We start from the raw sequence: 17876 nt of genomic DNA, 5'->3' as shown, positions 1-17876 counted from the left end.
ATAATCTCTTTTACATATAGTTTGATGAAATTCACTTATATATATTTGTGATTTTAAGAATATCACTTTTAAAGCAGGCAATCAATTTTTACTATTGTTTGTTGTAAAGTATAAAATCAGTAATAACAATTGTTCTGAAAATAATCTGCATAATATATCTCAGGCCCATTACCTATTCAGGCCCATTACCTATTGTGTGTTAGTGAAAACCCGCCACTGAATAGATGATATTGCTGACCAACCAGGGTAGCGCATAATGAATTGTACGCCAAAATCTGACCTTCAATCATTAACCTTTCATCCTTTCTGACCTACTGTGTTGTACGAGAAACAACTTGAATGGATTTCTGCTCCATGCACCCCCTCTAAATGTGGACAATCCCTCCACATTCACTGCATTTCTATGGCTCTGCTGCTGTCTCAGGGCTTTCAAACAAAGCCCTGTGTGCGTGTTAGGTATAAAAGGAAAGGGTTAAACCAGGTAGGACACAGTTTGGTCCAGGATCAGCAGCTACAACAGCAGCAGAACACCCAGCAGCAACATGACCTCCACTGGAATGAGCAACATGAGCAAAGTAAGCTATCAGTTTTCATTTTTATCTCTGCTGCTAATAAGGATGACTAAATGTTTTCACGAACCTATGCCAGTAAATAAATCAGTGTTGTTTGGCTCCAACCAATAGCTGATCCTTAATCCTAAGAAACTTTAGCAATTTTGTTGTAACCCTTGAATAATGTTTTGACAGTTTTTTGAGAGTGTGCTACCCTCAAGTGGCTTAGTTGGGTAGTACAAACAGCCTGCTGTCAATAATGCCAGTGCTGCATCCTTTTACTGACATCTGCCTTAAACTCCTAGATCATCTTCTACGAGGAAAGGAACTTCCAGGGACGTTCCTATGAGTGCAAGAGCGACTGCCCTGACATGTCCTCCTACCTGAGCAGGTGTCACTCCTGCAGGGTGGAGAGAGGCTGCTTTGTGGTCTATGACCGTACCAACTACATGGGAAACCAGTACTTCCTGAGGAGGGGCGATTACTCTGACTACATGAGCATGATGGGAATGAGTGACTGTATCAGGTCCTGCCGTATGATCCCCATGGTGAGATAAAATGAGTTCTGCCAGTACTGCTTACCCTGGACAAGCCAAATAACCCTGCTCCTCCTTCTGCTCTGCAGCACAGGGGATCCTACAGGATGAGGGTCTACGAGAGGGAGAACTTTGGAGGTCAGATGAATGAGCTGATGGAGGACTGTGACAACATCATGGACCGTTACCGCATGTCCAACTGCATGTCCTGCAACGTGATGGAGGGCCACTGGCTCATGTACGAGCAGCCCCACTACAGAGGCAGGATGATGTACGTGAGGCCCGGCGAGTACCGCAACTTCATCAGCACCATCGGAAGCAACATGAGGGTGACCAGCATGAGGCGTATCACCGACTCCTGCCAGTAGACTGACAATGTGCTCAATAAAGCTGTTGTAAAATTTTAAAACCTGAATTGTGTGTCCTCATTCCTCACCAACAACCACAACTCTTTTTCAACATTATCAAAAACGTCTATATTTTCAGCACCTTTTTCACTCATAAATGGGATTTTAGACTAAACCGATTTTCGTAAAATTGATTTCCATACAAAACTGGCAGATTCATGGAGGGGGTGGGGGGGTAGGGTGCCAATGGGAGGAAACACAATAGCTAAATAATTTATCTTTCTCTACTCTTGGGTCAAAACATTTGCCATGATATGGTTTAAACATGCTTAACAATGAAACAATGAGATTAAATTTTTTTAAAAATCTACATATAATTAATCCAAAAATTAACGCATTAACGCAGTGGAGTAAAACTAAAAGTTGTCCTCACAATGTAATGTATTGCATTATTATAAATAAAAACTTAAGTACTTTAAAAGAATACTTAATACAAGTCTAACTACATAAAAATGATTCAGATACAATAGCAATGGCAGCTGCCAGCATTACAGTAATAGAATAATGTCTAATTATAAATTTAGCCAGCAGTATGAGTTGTGTCCCAAAGACCAGATATCAGAAAATAAATTTCTTCCCAAAAGTATAACACTTGTAGAAACTATAAGGATTCCGCATGTTGTATAAGGAAACATTTGTCTATAGATAGTGAGCATCAAAGAAGTGTACATTTAGAAGGATTCTTAGTAAAGTGGTGTAGATTTCCACTTTTGGTGCATGTTTTGTCGTGTGTGATGACTTCTCATGCACCACTGAATGGGGGTTGATTTAAAGCCGCTGACAGAGCTGCTATCGGGGTGGAGGACGTTTAGTCTGAGCGGATATCAAGCTGTTATGTCTGCGGCGCAACAGTAAACTTGGAGCCAGTTGCATCAACAACGGTGGAGTTCTGATTGCCTGATTATATTAGCGCTGCTTTCCTCTGGCCTCGCTCTTCTTCACTGTTGTCTCAGAGCATAAATAATATTTCTGGAGCATCTGGGTTTGATTTGGCTTGTGTGCCTGTGTTTTCTCCAGTGCTATTTTTAAGATGTCACACAGATTAAGCAGAGTCGGGGGTTGATTTTCACCAAAATCATCTTGTTATGACAAAAGATTGATGTTTATTGCCATGTAACTTATACAGACAATGTGGAGGGGTTTTCTTTGTTTTTTAAAAAAAATTTAATTTAATTTTATGGAGCAAACTTAAAAAAAATCCTTTACACTTTTTTCAAAGTGGGCCATTGGATTTAAATTCAGCAAGTGACTTTTTTGGGCATAAATATGCAACCAAATCCTTATTAACTTATTATTTACAGGATTAAAGTATAGATGGGCATATTTGCAGGCCTAATTACTGTACATCTACATCTATACAGGATGTATATCATGCTGCCTTTTCCTAGCGAGGTAATTTAATGAGAATAGGATCTAAAAGGCACATCTCTCCCCTTCTCTCTTTTTGCCATCTTCCTCATTTTTTCCTGTCTTCCTCCAGAGAGCACCCAATGCAGCAAGTGAGTGTGGAATCAATGCCCTGATACGAGGTTCAGCCTAATGAGGATCAGAAACATCTTAATAAAGACCCATAATCCACCACTTAATCCCTCATTACAGAATCATCTGCATTCAGTGGTCCTGCTCCACGCCGCAACAGCGACGGCACATTCGGGCCCATTATTCTACTTCTCCTCATCTCTCACCCAGGGCAATGTCTCCCTTTGTCTCCCCTTGGTGTCAGTTATATTTGATCCGCTCTCATTAGACTTTCAGAAGAGATGCGGTTGAAAAATGCTTTTGTGCGCACTTCTGTATCTCCTGTCTGAAATGGAAAATGAGACATATGCCTAATGAGGAGGAGATGGACTGGGAGTTGCCATCACAGATAGTGTATTATGAGCTGAAAGTGCTGTGACCGATGCCATTAAAGGACATATTTTCCAGGCATTGTTGGGGATTACGATTGTCTGATGGGGAACAGAAGAATTACTCTGAAGTGGGACAGATGGATTAAAGTTCGAAGCCGATCCCAGGAGAGGGTCTGCGTTTTGTAGTTTAGTGCAGCATTAACACAAAAGTTAAGGGAAGTTTCAGATGAAGTTCAGCTGAAGGGACTTATCGCCAAGATGTATGTTAAAGAAACATCTGAAATTAGCCCCAATGGCAGACTCCACTCTGGTCTATTTCATTTGTGGAAAAAAAGGATATTTTCTGCAAGCCGTGATCCTTATGAGGGTTAGATAATTAGCCCCATGTAGGTGCAGATAAGGGAGATTCCATAAATCCCCTCGTTTGTAGTATTCATTATTAACTCATATTGAGGTGAGTAGGAGGTGGATAAAACAAAACAAATACAACTCATTAAAGGCACCCATGTGGGTACAGATCTCTAGTATGCCAATGCAGAACCATCGTTAGTCAAAAAAAGGCTTGGGCCTGGATATGAACACAGATCAAAGCCTGCTGGAGTTCAGCGTCTTTTATCCCGAGGTGGGATTCTCCAAATCCGAGCCTCTTTTTTTGGCTCATTTCTGACATGGCGAGGCGCAGGAAAATGACTATGCTGGGCAACCGCAAATCCAGAGATGAAAAACGATTAAAGATTTCAATATTGATACACCTGCAGCTTGTTGTTGCTGTAACTGATTTGTTCTGCAAAATACATCAGAGTCCTTGTGTAGCTCTATAACACCATTGACCTGATTTTTCCCATGATTTTCTTTTCTTTTCTATCATATTGAGAGTTGGATCTCCTCATTGAGTAGCACAGAGTGTCTCTGTGTATTGTGGGCTGTATGTTCAATGTATCTTTTCTCACTGGTACAGATTATAGGTAGGAATGAGCCCCTGCTTTGCTTGACCAGTGCAAGCGTCACTTGAGTCTATTTTAAATCAGCTCTTTTAATTATCACAATTGTTTCATTGATGCATCCTTTAGTCCCATTCATTCTGAAAGACATGGTTGAATCTGTTTTTACTTTCTCTTTATCGGTACTCTGTTGTTATTATGTATTGGTTTCACTATAAAATATGCTCTTTTTCGAAGTGAAAGTTTTTATTGGGATTCTTTTATCCGTGACCTTCACTGACCTCCCCACAGAAAGCGGCCCTCAGAAAGCCACCCCCCCCAGGCCTAAGACAGGGGCAGCAGAAGCCTCCAGATGATGTTTTGCTGGAACAAGATGGGTGTAATCCACACCAGTCTCCTGCCTCGTTTTCACTCTCATTTGCAGGTCTCACCTCTGCGACCCACTGATCCCACGTGTGCAATAAAGGCAGGATAATCTGTCTCCACAGGTACGACGGCTTCAGCATGCCCTGACGACTTGATCTCATCTTGGCAAATGACTCCACATATGCCTCCTGATAGGTTTTTTTCTTCTTCTTTTTTTTCTCTGGAAAGCCTGCACAAACAGAGGCAGGTGCAAAGGTTTTTCTCCTCGGGGCAGCTCACACATGTGGCCAAGTCCAACCGCCTTCAAACGGAGAGGGACACGGTGCCAACAAAAACACTGTACTTATCACGACCGATAACATCTGCAGCCAACAGACAGCAGGCGCATGTTAGGGCCTAAGGCGCTGGAGCAGCATGCTGCAGGAGCGGCTGCAATCACATCAGAAACGCACAAAAACACAGAGACACAACGATAACATCCTGTCCTGTTAATAATTCACATATTGGTTGATATTGTTTTCTTAGCGGCGTAGACACAAACCACAAATGTGCATGATTTTATATCTGTCACATCCTGGATTTCACTTGTCATGACTCATCCAAGGAAGTGATGAATTCAGGCTGGATTTGGCTTGGATTCGGCAGAGCGGCACTACTGGGGACATTGGTTACACTCCCCCAACATGCACTAGTGCACTCACCCTGCATTGGTCGGGAGGAATGGGGACAAATTCACCTGACCTCTGCTCTGACTTGCTCATTAGTTAAAGCAGATATATCAATACCCGACAACCCGAATGAGGTCACTCCGATCATTCCTTTAGCTCTTTAGTTTTTGGAATTATTGATGCTTTAAATATTGAAAAATAACCTTATCTACAATGCAAGTCTGTAACCAGTAAACTTTATTGACATTTTTAACCACTGTCTGTAGTTTATTAACCCGCATTCAGTGATGTATTTTGAGGAAATCTCTGGCCTGAAAGTCTGTTCTATTGGATTAACCTCAGACCTTTGTCAAATTATCCAGTCAGGATTGTTAAAAAGGTAAACATAACACAAATCAATGAGTTTATGTGTTGATTACCAGGGTGCTACTGAACTACGTCAGTCATTAAAATCAGATTGTTTACAGAAAATAGTCCCAAATATATAAATATATATATATTTTTTACATTTTGTTGTGTACCCTCCCCGTGACCCCGAAAGGGATAAAGCAGTTAAGAAGATGAGACGAGACATATTTTTTACTTTCCAACTCCCAAGGGATAGAGGCTCCATTTAAATAAGACTGTCAAACAAGAGGTACAACACGGCTGCGCTCTGTGTCAAAGCATGCTGAGCTGACCTCAGGGTCAAGATGTTGATGAAGTCCTAATGACTTGCAGTGACATCTGACCTCTGTCCTCAGTCAGGACATTTAATAGAACCTCACTAGATCAGCTCCACGTGGTTAACACAGAATGAAAGGCTGGTGGAGGACACTGGTATAATAAATGATACCAGCTAAAGTTTGGATCAAACCAAAACTGTATGAAATGACAGTGATTAAAATGATAATTATCAAACAATGAAGATTCAACACAACCTTTTCCTAATGTGCATATGGAGTTTGAACAGCTGAGGGTCAAGTCACAAACGATCCTTGGCATAATGAAAAAAATCTTGTTATTCACATTATCTCATTGTAATGGTATCAGATATCAGTATCACAGGAGCCTGTGGCGTGGGCTAAGCTGTTGACACAGCTGCAGTTTGGGTGTAAATGCTCAGGATGCACCTCTCTGCTGCTTGTCAGCTTAGCAGCTCCACAAAAACACAAAGACTGGAAAGATTTTCACCCACCCAGAATGTGAAACCATGTCTGAGAAATGTTCTTTGACCCGAAGAGGAAAATGCTTGTATTGTAGCAGAAAAAAGAACCCTCAACCCCTCATTCTCCACCCCCCATGATTTCTTAATAACACAATCATTTCTCTGCTCATCTGTGCTAGTTATGGTTTTGTTTTCTTCTGAGGATCAAATGTATCTGAAAAGCTTCTCTTTTAGATTTAAAACAGTTTGAGTAAAATCATCACACTTACATTAAAAACTTAAATGGAATATATACATATGTGTGTGTGTGTGTGTGTGCGCGCGCGCGCGCGTGGTGCAGTACTGTCTATTACCAGAAGGGGGCAATTGTGTCGCTATCCACGCTTGATGATCAAGCTTAAACAAGATCCTCCCGGTCTGCAAAGCACACTCACAGGATCTATTTCACAAAACCAAACAGCTGAAACGAGAGCTGACAAGGAAGTCAAAATCGGACCCTTAGTCACCAACTGATCCGAGATTCCAATTTTTCTCGACTTTGGTAACGTCTATAAAGTGTCAGGGAAGCCCTGTAGGCATCCAAAAACAAAAGGGGAGCAGAAACCAACCTTCGTCTCTCTCTTACTTTGCACTGTGCTCAAGGTTTGTGCTTTGTGTGGCTGTAGGTGTTAACAGTCAGGAACAATGGTGTCAGATGGGTTCTCCACTGGGACAAGTGTATTGAGAGCTAAATTTAACAGGGTTATATAGGTTTTCTGTATTGTGAATACACGTTGGGGGTCGACCGGTTAAAGGATATCCTCTCTGCAAGGTGTAACAGGTGAGGGATGTCCTTTCCAGAAGAAGTAATGGGGAAATTATTTCTCTGTTCGGGTGAATAAAATAGGGAAGCAGCCAAAGAAATGGTTGTTCTCTGAAAATGTGCTCTCCGATGTAAAGTACAGTGTAGTAATTTTTACATGTGTGTGTTGTTACAAAGCCATGCAGGAATGGAACTGAAAGTAAATCCTTCTCCTTTCTTTAAACATTTATTCCATTTTTATATTCTAGAAATAACTTGGGCATATTTAACAGTGAAGACTATGATTTTCTTTTTTCATGGAGGATCTGAGGTCATTTTCTGTTTGTTGTGGCTTGTTTAATCATCCTGAACTATCTAGGAAGTCACTTCTTTATTTATTTATTTATCTCCACCACCTCCTCTCTTTTCCCACTAATTCCCAAAGAATGCAGCACAAAGCGAGCGTTACTTTTCAGCCTGGGATCTTAATCATGTTTGTTTTCAGATCATCAGAGACCTCAGGAAGAGGTCTTTAAAGAAATCTACCCTATGGGCTTCAAAACTGGCGTTTTGGTCCCTCAGCGCCATGTTAGAGGCTGCACTCTTGTTACCAAGTCCGACGGTGTCGACAGATTCTAGCGCTGCTTCAAAGAGTAACACAGCGGCTGGAGATGTGTGGCTGCTCACAGGATCCTAATCTGTTCAGAGGAGGAAGGGATCCAATCCGGATCTTTTTCATCCAGCCGCACAGAGACGGGGGCTTTTTCCAAGAGGCCTGCTGTAATACAGTGCATTAGAGAGATAAAGGTATCTCCTCACAGCTGCCTTCTTGCTGACAGACTCTTGGAAAAACCAGCTCGGGGTGGATCTGGGAGGATCCTTTCCTTTTTTTACTGCTGTATCTCATCCACCGGTTTCGTTCTTCACAGCCTCATTCTCCCCTTCAAAGTGCTGAGCTGGACTTAATCTCTTTTATCACTGTTATGATAAGGTGTCTCCATAGTTCATATTGTGCTCTTCACCACAAAGACTTTTTTTTCTACTTTTCCTCAGACGAGCGCCTAATTTATTTCCTCCGCGTCAGAGACGTCTTATTTTAATTCAGAACGAATAAGAAAGTCAGATGCTGTATGTCAAAGATGTGAAAGGCTTCCATAGGGCTTAGGTCAGTTGATGGATTTGTCTATGTCTTCACTTAAAACTATTAAAATCTGTTAAAAACATTGAAGAAATCGGTGGTATTTTTAGCAATTAAATGTCATATTACTACATAACACTTAATGAGATGTTGGACTTCCTTGGAGGACTTGTACATGAGTGTAAACAGTTGTTTCTGTCAGATGTCAGAGTTGAGTCCATTGGGTCGTGTTTTTTTGTAGAAGAAAGGCAGAGTGATGGATGAGAGGCTTCCCCTCTTCACTAGATGGTCAGCAGACAAGCCCGGACATGCAGAGGAGGACAGCGAGCCAGAGGGAAGGGAAATAGCAGCCAGAGACGAAGGGAGTTTTCAGGCCCCCGACGTCACATCTGCCACCAAAACTCCCCAGGGACCTGCAGGGCATGGGAACTTCACTCGTCCCCACCCAAACTCCACCCCCTCCCCATTCTGGGACCAGTTCCTCCACTGGCCTGGGACTGACTCTGGCTGGCCAGAAACTCCAGGCCTCTGGCTTGTTTCTCTGACCCTGTTTTTGACTTTAAATTCATTGTTCATCAATCTTTTCCTTCCTGTCTTTTGCTTCTCATATAAGTCTCTGTGACTTTAAAGTTCAAGTCCTGCCAACAAAAAAAGTGAAGCACTTTCAGGGTTATAGAAGCTATTCATACCGGGCCCCAGTTCAATTAAGAAAAAAGTTGTTATTTCATGCACATTTAACCCCACTGTGGATTGATTTTAGTGCAGTTCATTCCATTTTGATCTAAGTGGATTTAACCTGGAAAAAAGGGGAAAATGCAAATTCCAGCCTCATCGTTGCTGTTTAATGACCTCTGTGGATTAAAATCTGCAGATCACTCTATCTGATTCAGAAGCTATTCTGATCCTAAATAGTTATAGGCTCCAGTGTACTGATGAATTAAAAGACCTGTGTTCCTGTCCACAACACCCTCACTAGAGATTAGGAAACATGGGTTTTTCCATGACTACATCAACACGTTCTGACTCTTTTCTTCTTGCCTTTACTTGCAATAACCTCAAAGCTTATACGCAGCGCCAAGAGTGTTGAGCATCTCGCACTTATTGGACCGTGAGCTGCTGGTTGGGTTTTTTCAGGTCTGTTAAGTGTTGTGAATAAAGTCAGGCATTTCTTTTAGCCAAACCACAGTGGAAAAGTTTGCTCTTGCAAACAGTGTAAGACACACGTGGCTCTGAAGCTCGTGTTCAATGCACAGAATTCATTCAGGATTCTTAAAAAACAATCAGTTAAAAATAATATCATATCACAATGTTAACAAGTCTTTCAATCTGTTAAAACAGAGTGTTCATGACTTTGCAGCCCATATGGTGTGACTGTTCTCTCACCCTCCCTCACAGCAACACTGGGATTATATTGTAAAACACAACTTATAGTTTGAAACAAAAGTGCTATTTATGACTTTTTGTCGTGTTTAAATCAGAGTTTGACAGTCAAGGTTACCATGGCTCATTATCTGCTCCCCTGTTTGCGTGTCTGGGGTAATGCAGCGGTAAAACCCCTGCCAGCTGTTAACAATGGCACGCTGTGTGTAAAGGTCCTGCAAGTGAGTGTGTGTGCACGTACATGTGTGGCAGCTGTTGGGAGCATGTACATCTTCAAGCCAGTGGCCATAACAAGGTCGCCAGCTGCTCCCAGTGCTCAAAGCAGCGGAGCCACCTTCAGGTTTATGCACCCAGCTGCTGCCGTTCATGTAGACCATGACAGCGTGCGCTACGCTAGATGCTCCAGGGTTCATGCTTCATGCGTCTGCGTTTAGGATGTGGGCCGTTAACTTGTTAAAAAAACAGATCACGTGGAGGGCTGTTATGCTGCGGGTAGCCGGGGAAGTGGGCCAACGTCAAATAAAAATAAACCACCTTAATTTTCCCTATACCTTATTAGATTTTTAGCCTTAGACATCATAGACAATAAGAGTCCAAAGGTGATGGTATATACTCTTGTAAAAGTGAACATATCACATCAATTTCATAGAATCTGTCACTCCATTCAACAATTGTTCCTTTTTCTCTGTGTTCTCCTCTTTTTTGCACTATAACAGGTTCTTTTTTTTTAAGGATTAAAAATGTTCACTTGAATTTTAATAAATGCGAGTTGAAGAGTTGAATGAGAAACTTCATTTCCACAACTGAAGAAAGTCAAATTGACAAAACAAGAGATTTCTTGCCTTTGGGGACTGTTACGCTGTTTCTCTGTGTTAGAACAGGTTTTTAATAAGCTATAAAGCCCACAGTAAGCTCAAAGCCCACTGCCGTTGTCACTTGTTGGGCTGTGTGAAGGAGCAGGAGGTCAACATATCAAAGGTGCTAAGTCCTATCCTCCTCCCCTCCAAACTTACACCAGCTTATTTTTAATAAAAGTATAGCGTTACTACAGAGATTAACAACAATTCAACATCAAAACAGACATTGCATGCTTGTCGACGTTCAGGTTTCACAAGGCCACAGTCAAGGGAGTTGATGTGCAGAAGTAGAAGTGTAGTTTGAAACCCTCCCACTGACTTATTATTGACCTTAAATCAGTTCGGAGTGATTGTTTTGACCTGCATGTGGTTTCACTTCCATGAAGATTACAACATTTCCTTTATCACAAAAAAATAAACTGTCGTGTGTCAATGACCGCTGCTTTTGATGCGATGCAGACCTTTAAGAAAGACATAAATTTTACGATTCAGGAACTAAAGGAGGCCTAAAATGCGCCGGTTAAAAATGGAAATTAACAAGGAAAGGCTCGTAGAAAGATCCTCCCTGACTGCTTGCTCATTCACCCTTGTGCTGGACAGAGGCAGCTGGGAACCTTTCAATTCCTAATAACCAACAAGCTCCATGACCCCTGCTTCATCCCTCTTTTTCTCTCTTTATCCCTCGGTTCAAAAACCCGCTCAGTCCAAACTGCCAGCCTCTTCTCGCATCACTCCAGCCAGCTCTCAGCAATTAGCAGAAGGACCAAATGTAATTGCGATGAAAAGACGACAGTCTGTGTGGCTACAGCCGCCACTGGCTCTGCTGTGCCAGCGCCAGACGCCTTGTCCTCAATATTGTCCATCCAGGCACACTAAAGCTCCTTGTTCAGAGAGCAGACGAGAGCAGCAGTGATCAGGGCACCCACCGGCGCATCAAGAGGAGGCTGACCCTGCAGAAGACAGTTCCTTTGGGCATCAAACTGATGGTATTAAATGTGGCTGACAGTATTCAGTGCACACTGTTCTGTTTTTCAAATCAGCAACCACCGTGATCTAAACACCAGACATGAGTCTACGCAGCTGCATGCACACATACTAGTGTAGAACACACATTTCATCCTGAGACAAAAACCCGAAGCAATTTGGAAAACAAAATGATTCTGTGCTATGGCAAAAACGGCCTGGTTATTGCCAGACTGTGCTGCAACCTGAAAACTATTCAACAATTTAATGAACAAGTATGAGGGACTTTCAAAATGGCTGAATACACAAAAGGTCACATGTCTGCTTCTGGTAGCGTGGCTGTGGGAGCTGTCTCGACCTTGGCTCAAAGGGAGGCAGCATAAACCTGAAACCAAAAATGGACAAGAAAAACCCAGAATTTATTCAAATTCAATATCAAGGTGACAGATTAAAGCTCCAACAGTTTCTCCTGACCGGCTGAAAGTGGCGTGAGAGAGAGCGAGCATCGAGGAAGAAGGTGGGGTTTTGTAGGTTGCGAGACACCGTGTCCAGGTGTCTCATTAACACCACCTACTACCACTAGCCAGCTGGAAAACAGAGAAACACACACAGGACGGCTGGCAGAACACCCTAGTTTTACAGTAAGGGAGTACAGCAAGCTGCTTCTAGTTGTAGCTTGGGGTCATTTTTTTAACCAACCATTTAGGAATGTAATACTGGTGATACTGCTCAACAGGAAGTGAAAATGAAGGAAAGAACCTACAAACAGGCCACTTTGACCCACTTGAGTCAACTCTGCATTTCACCACAACTATAACTGGTAATTCACACCGAAGTTGTCAGTCATACATGGCTGCATTTTGTTGCTGTACAGTTTGTCCACACTGGCAATCCCCTTTTTTCCCCACAAAGGAACACAGATGATAACACAAACAATTGTACATAACACAAAATCAGACAGTCTTATCAGAAGCTATCGACCCTCTGACTCCCATTGTCTTATAGTTTAAATTAACTTTCCTCTTGTCAGGTGGAACCTACTATAGGTTCTCACTCTTATATGCAGGCAGGTCTTAATTACAGCTTATCAGCACAGGAACAATGTTCTCATTCAGACCCCGACACACAAGAATCTGGTCCAGAAACAACAAACAGGCACAAAGGCCACCTTTTAATCAGCTATAATCAAATAATAATCAGTACTGGGTTCCTCATTCAGCAACCTAAAGGGCCTGGAGGAATGATTTTGGCCCTGCTGGACATTCCAGCTCTGGCTCAGTGGGTCCAAAAGGACGGACAGAGGCCACGGAGAGGCTGTAAGCAGCCGCCTCGGTCAGCAGCACACTCATGACCAAAATAATATAAAATCAGTGAACTAGGGGTGGGTCTATCTTTGTAAATGTGAACCATCTGATACGCAGACCAACAGGAGACTGTAACTCATTTTTTTCCACTCACACGCAACTGAAATCTATAAATGTCAGTTATGCAAAGTCTCTTGGATCTCTGTTTGAACTATAAACACGTTTATGTTAAAATGATGCCAACTGCCTCTGTGGATCCTCAGCAGTACGTTTCTCCCTGCAGCGTGGCGAACTTGTAAATCATCACCTTTATTGCAAATTTCTGTCAATTTTGAAGTGTATGCGCCCGTTGTACGGTACTTCACACCTCAAAGGCAGCAAGGACAAAGGACTGGTTTCATGAACACACGGCGTCGATACGATTTCCTCTGTCAGAATTTCCCAGGCTCCCGTGGAATTCTGGTTCTCACCAATGATCGTGTGCAGGAAACTTAAAAGATATGAGTTTGGTTTGTCAACAATGCCCAGTCAGCCTGGGGCTTTTGTGTTTGTGTTGTAGGTGTGTATGTGCATGTGTGTATGTGGGGGGGGGGGCAGATTGAGATGAAATAGGATGACAGGTGTCAGATGGTCGAAACAAGAGTCTCAGGGTCTAAGAGACCTGATGGTTGCAGAGTACCTGGGTAAGGTAAACTGAGATGTGAGAATTGTTTTCCTCATGCAGGCAGTAAAAACAAACACAAATTAAAAAAAAAAAAAAAAAAGTCAGATGCAGCAGGTATACTGTGGGAACCTGATGGAAAGTTTGATAACTGTTCACAGGGCAGCCTTAGTTGGGAACCTCACAGGCTTTTTCCTGGACCAGGAAGTTTGATGTTTGTGGACTGTTTTTTTGTTGCTCATCTGGAATCGGTGCGTTTAAATTTGCATCTGAGTGTTGACCAGTGAGTGTGACCAGTCTTACAAAATGAAGACCCACCGTTTCTGCCATTTACCAGTTAGAACAGGAGCAACTTAGGTACCATACTTTGGTTTTAGTTAAGCGAGAAGATAAATGATTTGAAGCCTGTGGAGCTAGTTTAGGGAGATAACTCAAAGTGCATGATTCAGATCAACAGATCTGTCACATGACCCTCTCTCCTGATCAGGGGAGGTATTTAAACCCCCCCTTTTACCTGGTCACTCCTGACCGCTCCATGCTGCTACTGCATTTGCTATCAGAGGATGAACACATTGAGACAGAGCCAGATGCTAAACCTGCTTCTATGCTTGCTTAATTACTGCCCTGCTAATTTTGCATATAAGTGCGAGCAATAAAGTATTTGATTTAATCCAGAGTTGTCTCTCTGAAACGGGTTTGTGGATAATAGTGCTGCATTTGTACTTTTTTAAAATCCTATCTTAACATAGCAATGCACATGTTCTAAACCACTTTTAGGGGGCATAAGATTACCTTACTTTATGGGAAAATATCATCAAGAAGTTAGCTTGGTAATCAATTATCAAATTAAAGTGTATTATCACACTAAAATGTACTTCAAACTGGAGCATTTTTTTAAAAAGAAATTTCCAACCAGAGCACTTCAAGTTGTGAACAAGACAAGAACAAGATGTGTTTTGCACTGGAAAGATATGAAGAACCAGAACATTGGGCCTTTCGCAGGTTCTTGGGAATCTAATTTCTAAATAAAGTATTGTTTTTTTTCCCAGGTTTTTCACTGAAATCGCATAACAGCCATTTTACACAGCTGCTATTTGGGGATTAATGCCACTCAATTAAACTTAGATACATGAGTTTCCCACCATTGTAGACTGTCTTGTCACGGGAGTGAGCTTAGGACAAACAGCCCAATATACCCACACTACTGTATTTGTGGGGGGGGGGGGGGGGCGGGGGGGGGTAACCCTGTGAACTACATGGGCGTCAACCAAAATAAGCAGATATCATTGATGAAGTTGTCCTACCTACACGAAGCTCTTTGTTACTACAAATGCAAAGGAGCTTAAATGCCGAAAACAAAACATTTATTTCTTTCTGGTCTCAGCAGACGCTCCATGGGAAAAACAGCACAGCGGTTGGTTCTGCCACAGAGGAAGTGTGCACTTCATGGTGTTCATTCACCTCAGGCTTGTGGTGAGATTTCTGAAATAGCTGTAATGAATGACAGGTCCTAACTTCTTGGTGCCAGATGTGGCGTTAAGACACTCAGGTGCGTCACTGCTCCACGAAAAAAACCCCAGATTTCTCACTCTTTGTGTGGCACCAAGTCACAAGCTCCCACGATGTTCTCATACAGACCTTCGCCCCACAACTGAGAGGAGTGCTAATCCTCACCCTTCCTTCCCTCTCACAAACTACAATTAAAGTAATCACACACACACACACACACACACACACACACACACACACACACACACACACACACACACGCACACACACACACACACGCACACACACACACACACACATCATTTGGAATTACGGTCAGATGATCCAAACTTTCAGCAGCCAAGAGGACAAAAGAGGACAAATCTTTGAGCAGTAAACCAGACATCAAAAGTCTGGGTAAACACTCATTTTCTGCCAAACTCCCCCCCCGACTGGGAAAAAGAACTAAGAGCAGTACAGTAATTATCGATACTAAATCATTGAATTATTATCATTGTATGGTTTTGCAGGTAAATATTAAGAGTTTCATGACTGAAATCTTATATCAGTAACCCGGGGATCAAGACCTCGGCATGAAGCTATTTTATTCCCATGACTGAGCTGCAGATATTTACCCACAATCCCACAGGGTCATGGATCCAGGCTGTCCAGACTGCACAGTGAAAGTTTGGCTTTTCACATCAGATCCCACCAATGTCGCTGCACCAGCAGGAGAGAGTGATGCATCTTTCTTCATGCGATACCACAATTAAAGAAGTCCTGGAAACTGGAGAACTCCAATTGTTTCTCACTGATACACGGATTCAAAAAGCTCAGAATCGTGTTTCAATGTTTCCGTGTGAGCTCTATATAAATGTCACTACAGCAACTCTAAGGGGCGATTACAATTTTCATGTTACCTTTTCGTGGAAATATTGGCATAATACAACCAAAATACAAAGATTGAAGTGTGTGTCTAACTTTCAGCACTAATGTCCTGAACTTCATGAACCACACCTTAGGCACAATTTTCAAATACTTTCTTTGCTTCATATCCTGTCCGTGCATAGTGTAATGTCTCAAAGAAATGCCATGTGCGCTAATACGGGGCTGGGACCCTCAACACCACATGTAGTAAATGAGGCAGAAATGCCAAAAACACCTAACAGGGAAAAGGTGACGCATAAACTATAATGTTAGGTGTTGGTCCGCATTCTGGAGGGACCGATTCAGTGTCGGAAGCTTTGTTGACATCATCGCTGTGAATAAATTGCGACGAGTGAAGCTTTTGTGCGGCAGATGCAGCAGTATACTATTCTGGCAAATCAGTAAAACCACTGCATTCATGAGGAAAATCTGGGAGGGGTGAACTGGAAAAAACCTTTTTTTTTTTTACTATTTGGGCATTTGGAAGGCAATCAAATTGGAAATAAAGTTTTTAAAAAAACAAAGCAAAATGAAAGAAGCACAAAGAAAGATGAATGATGGAAGGTGCAGGAATTGGAATTGCTTGGTCCCACAGGGATTTCTAATAAGCCAAAGGCCGCATAGTTCCCAAACCCACTTAAACAGCCTTTTTCCATGTGGAAATGCCCCAGGCAAGTGCAGTGTTGGGAAATTAAGGTTTTAGAATGACATAATTATTTTTAAGAAGCCCTTGCATCGTCAAAACACCGCCACTGGTATTCATTTTTCCGTTTTCACTAAAATGCCATAGTATTAGGAACAACATGTTTTTGTACAGCAAATGGACAACATAAAAGGTGACATCCACAGAATCTCAGTGTAATTATCAAATATTTCAGCAACAAAGGATCACTGCTTCCCTGGGAACACAGACAGGGAGGTGTGGCACACCTGAGCCAGGCTAAGTGCATACCTTTGAAAGAAAAATGCACATTGCAGTCGCTATTCAGGGGGCACCTTTCTTATCGCTCATTCATCACACCTTAAAGGTTTTAAAGCAGTGGACAACTTGCAGTGTAGCTCTATTTTTAAAGGATGAGTTCACTCCTCACTGGCGGGGGGACTTTTGAGGAAACAAAGGATGCTCTGCTTGGTTGATTAGATTACAGAGTTGTGGCAGCGTCACAGTTTAACAAAACCTTCTGCAGTTTTATAAATACACTGGCAGTGCATGAGTCAAAATGCTGATCGATTCACTGGGGATGGGGGGGGGGGGTCCTCATTATTATTAAATCTCCACTTTCAAAGCCTGATGTCAGAATGTCTACAGAATGAGATGAGCTACAATACTGTACAGAAAGCATTTTGGGAAACTTGAGAAGCTAAATTGATGCTGAGCTTAATTCATGCCGCCCCAATCCCCCCCTCTCAGTAAACAAAAGAAGGAAGCGGCCCTGTGTGACCGGCTTGCAGTGACTTCCTGTTTGCGATTATGAATCCAAAAACAGAAGCAGGGTCTCTAGACCTCCCACGACTCCGTTTCACTCAGGGACCCGCTGCGTCTGGCTGTCTGTACAATGTGCTTACGTAGCCATGGTGCCACAATACTGGGAAGCAGCTGTGGGAGACACAGCAGTGACAAACGACTGTTGCTGATGGAACAAAGTTAACCAGTTATCATCACCATTGCAATTAGCCTAATTTGTGGACACACTCCTGGAGCTTTTAAAACATACTTTGTTCCAGTGTAATACCCATTAGGTAGAAAATCAAGTAAAATATTGATCACCATTAATTGACTAATGACTCTGAGCATCGCCTTTTCAGTAATATTTTAATATCTACGGAGGGGTCGTGTGACAAATGCTAAAAGCATTTCCTTTGATGAAATCAAAGCAGAGTCCCAACATTGTTGGGCAGCCACCTCCTTCT

General features: G+C 42.3%; 1 protein-coding gene across 1 annotated transcript; it reads left to right on the top strand.

Moving 5' to 3' along the window:
• Positions 1–151: 151 nt before the first annotated feature.
• LOC130525930 (gamma-crystallin M3-like) lies at positions 152–1496 on the top strand. Its single transcript, XM_057033239.1, has 3 exons — positions 152–575; positions 857–1099; positions 1177–1496. The coding sequence occupies exons 1-3, from the start codon at positions 543–545 to the stop codon at positions 1453–1455; spliced, it is 555 nt and encodes a 184-aa protein (XP_056889219.1). The 5' UTR covers positions 152–542; the 3' UTR covers positions 1456–1496.
• Positions 1497–17876: the final 16380 nt, after the last annotated feature.

The sequence above is a fragment of the Takifugu flavidus genome, chromosome 5 (assembly GCF_003711565.1).
Source record: "Takifugu flavidus isolate HTHZ2018 chromosome 5, ASM371156v2, whole genome shotgun sequence".
Taxonomy (NCBI): Eukaryota; Metazoa; Chordata; class Actinopteri; order Tetraodontiformes; family Tetraodontidae; genus Takifugu; species Takifugu flavidus.
This window is presented reverse-complemented; position numbering and strand designations above follow the sequence as displayed.

Bases quoted from the DNA above. Each gene is read 5' to 3' on its own strand.
- LOC130525930 (XM_057033239.1), top strand. From the start codon at position 543: ATGACCTCCACTGGAATGAGCAACATGAGCAAA. The intron at 576-856 runs GTAAGCTATCAG...TTAAACTCCTAG, and splicing joins GAATGAGCAACATGAGCAAA to ATCATCTTCTACGAGGAAAG. The intron at 1,100-1,176 runs GTGAGATAAAAT...TCTGCTCTGCAG, and splicing joins CCTGCCGTATGATCCCCATG to CACAGGGGATCCTACAGGAT.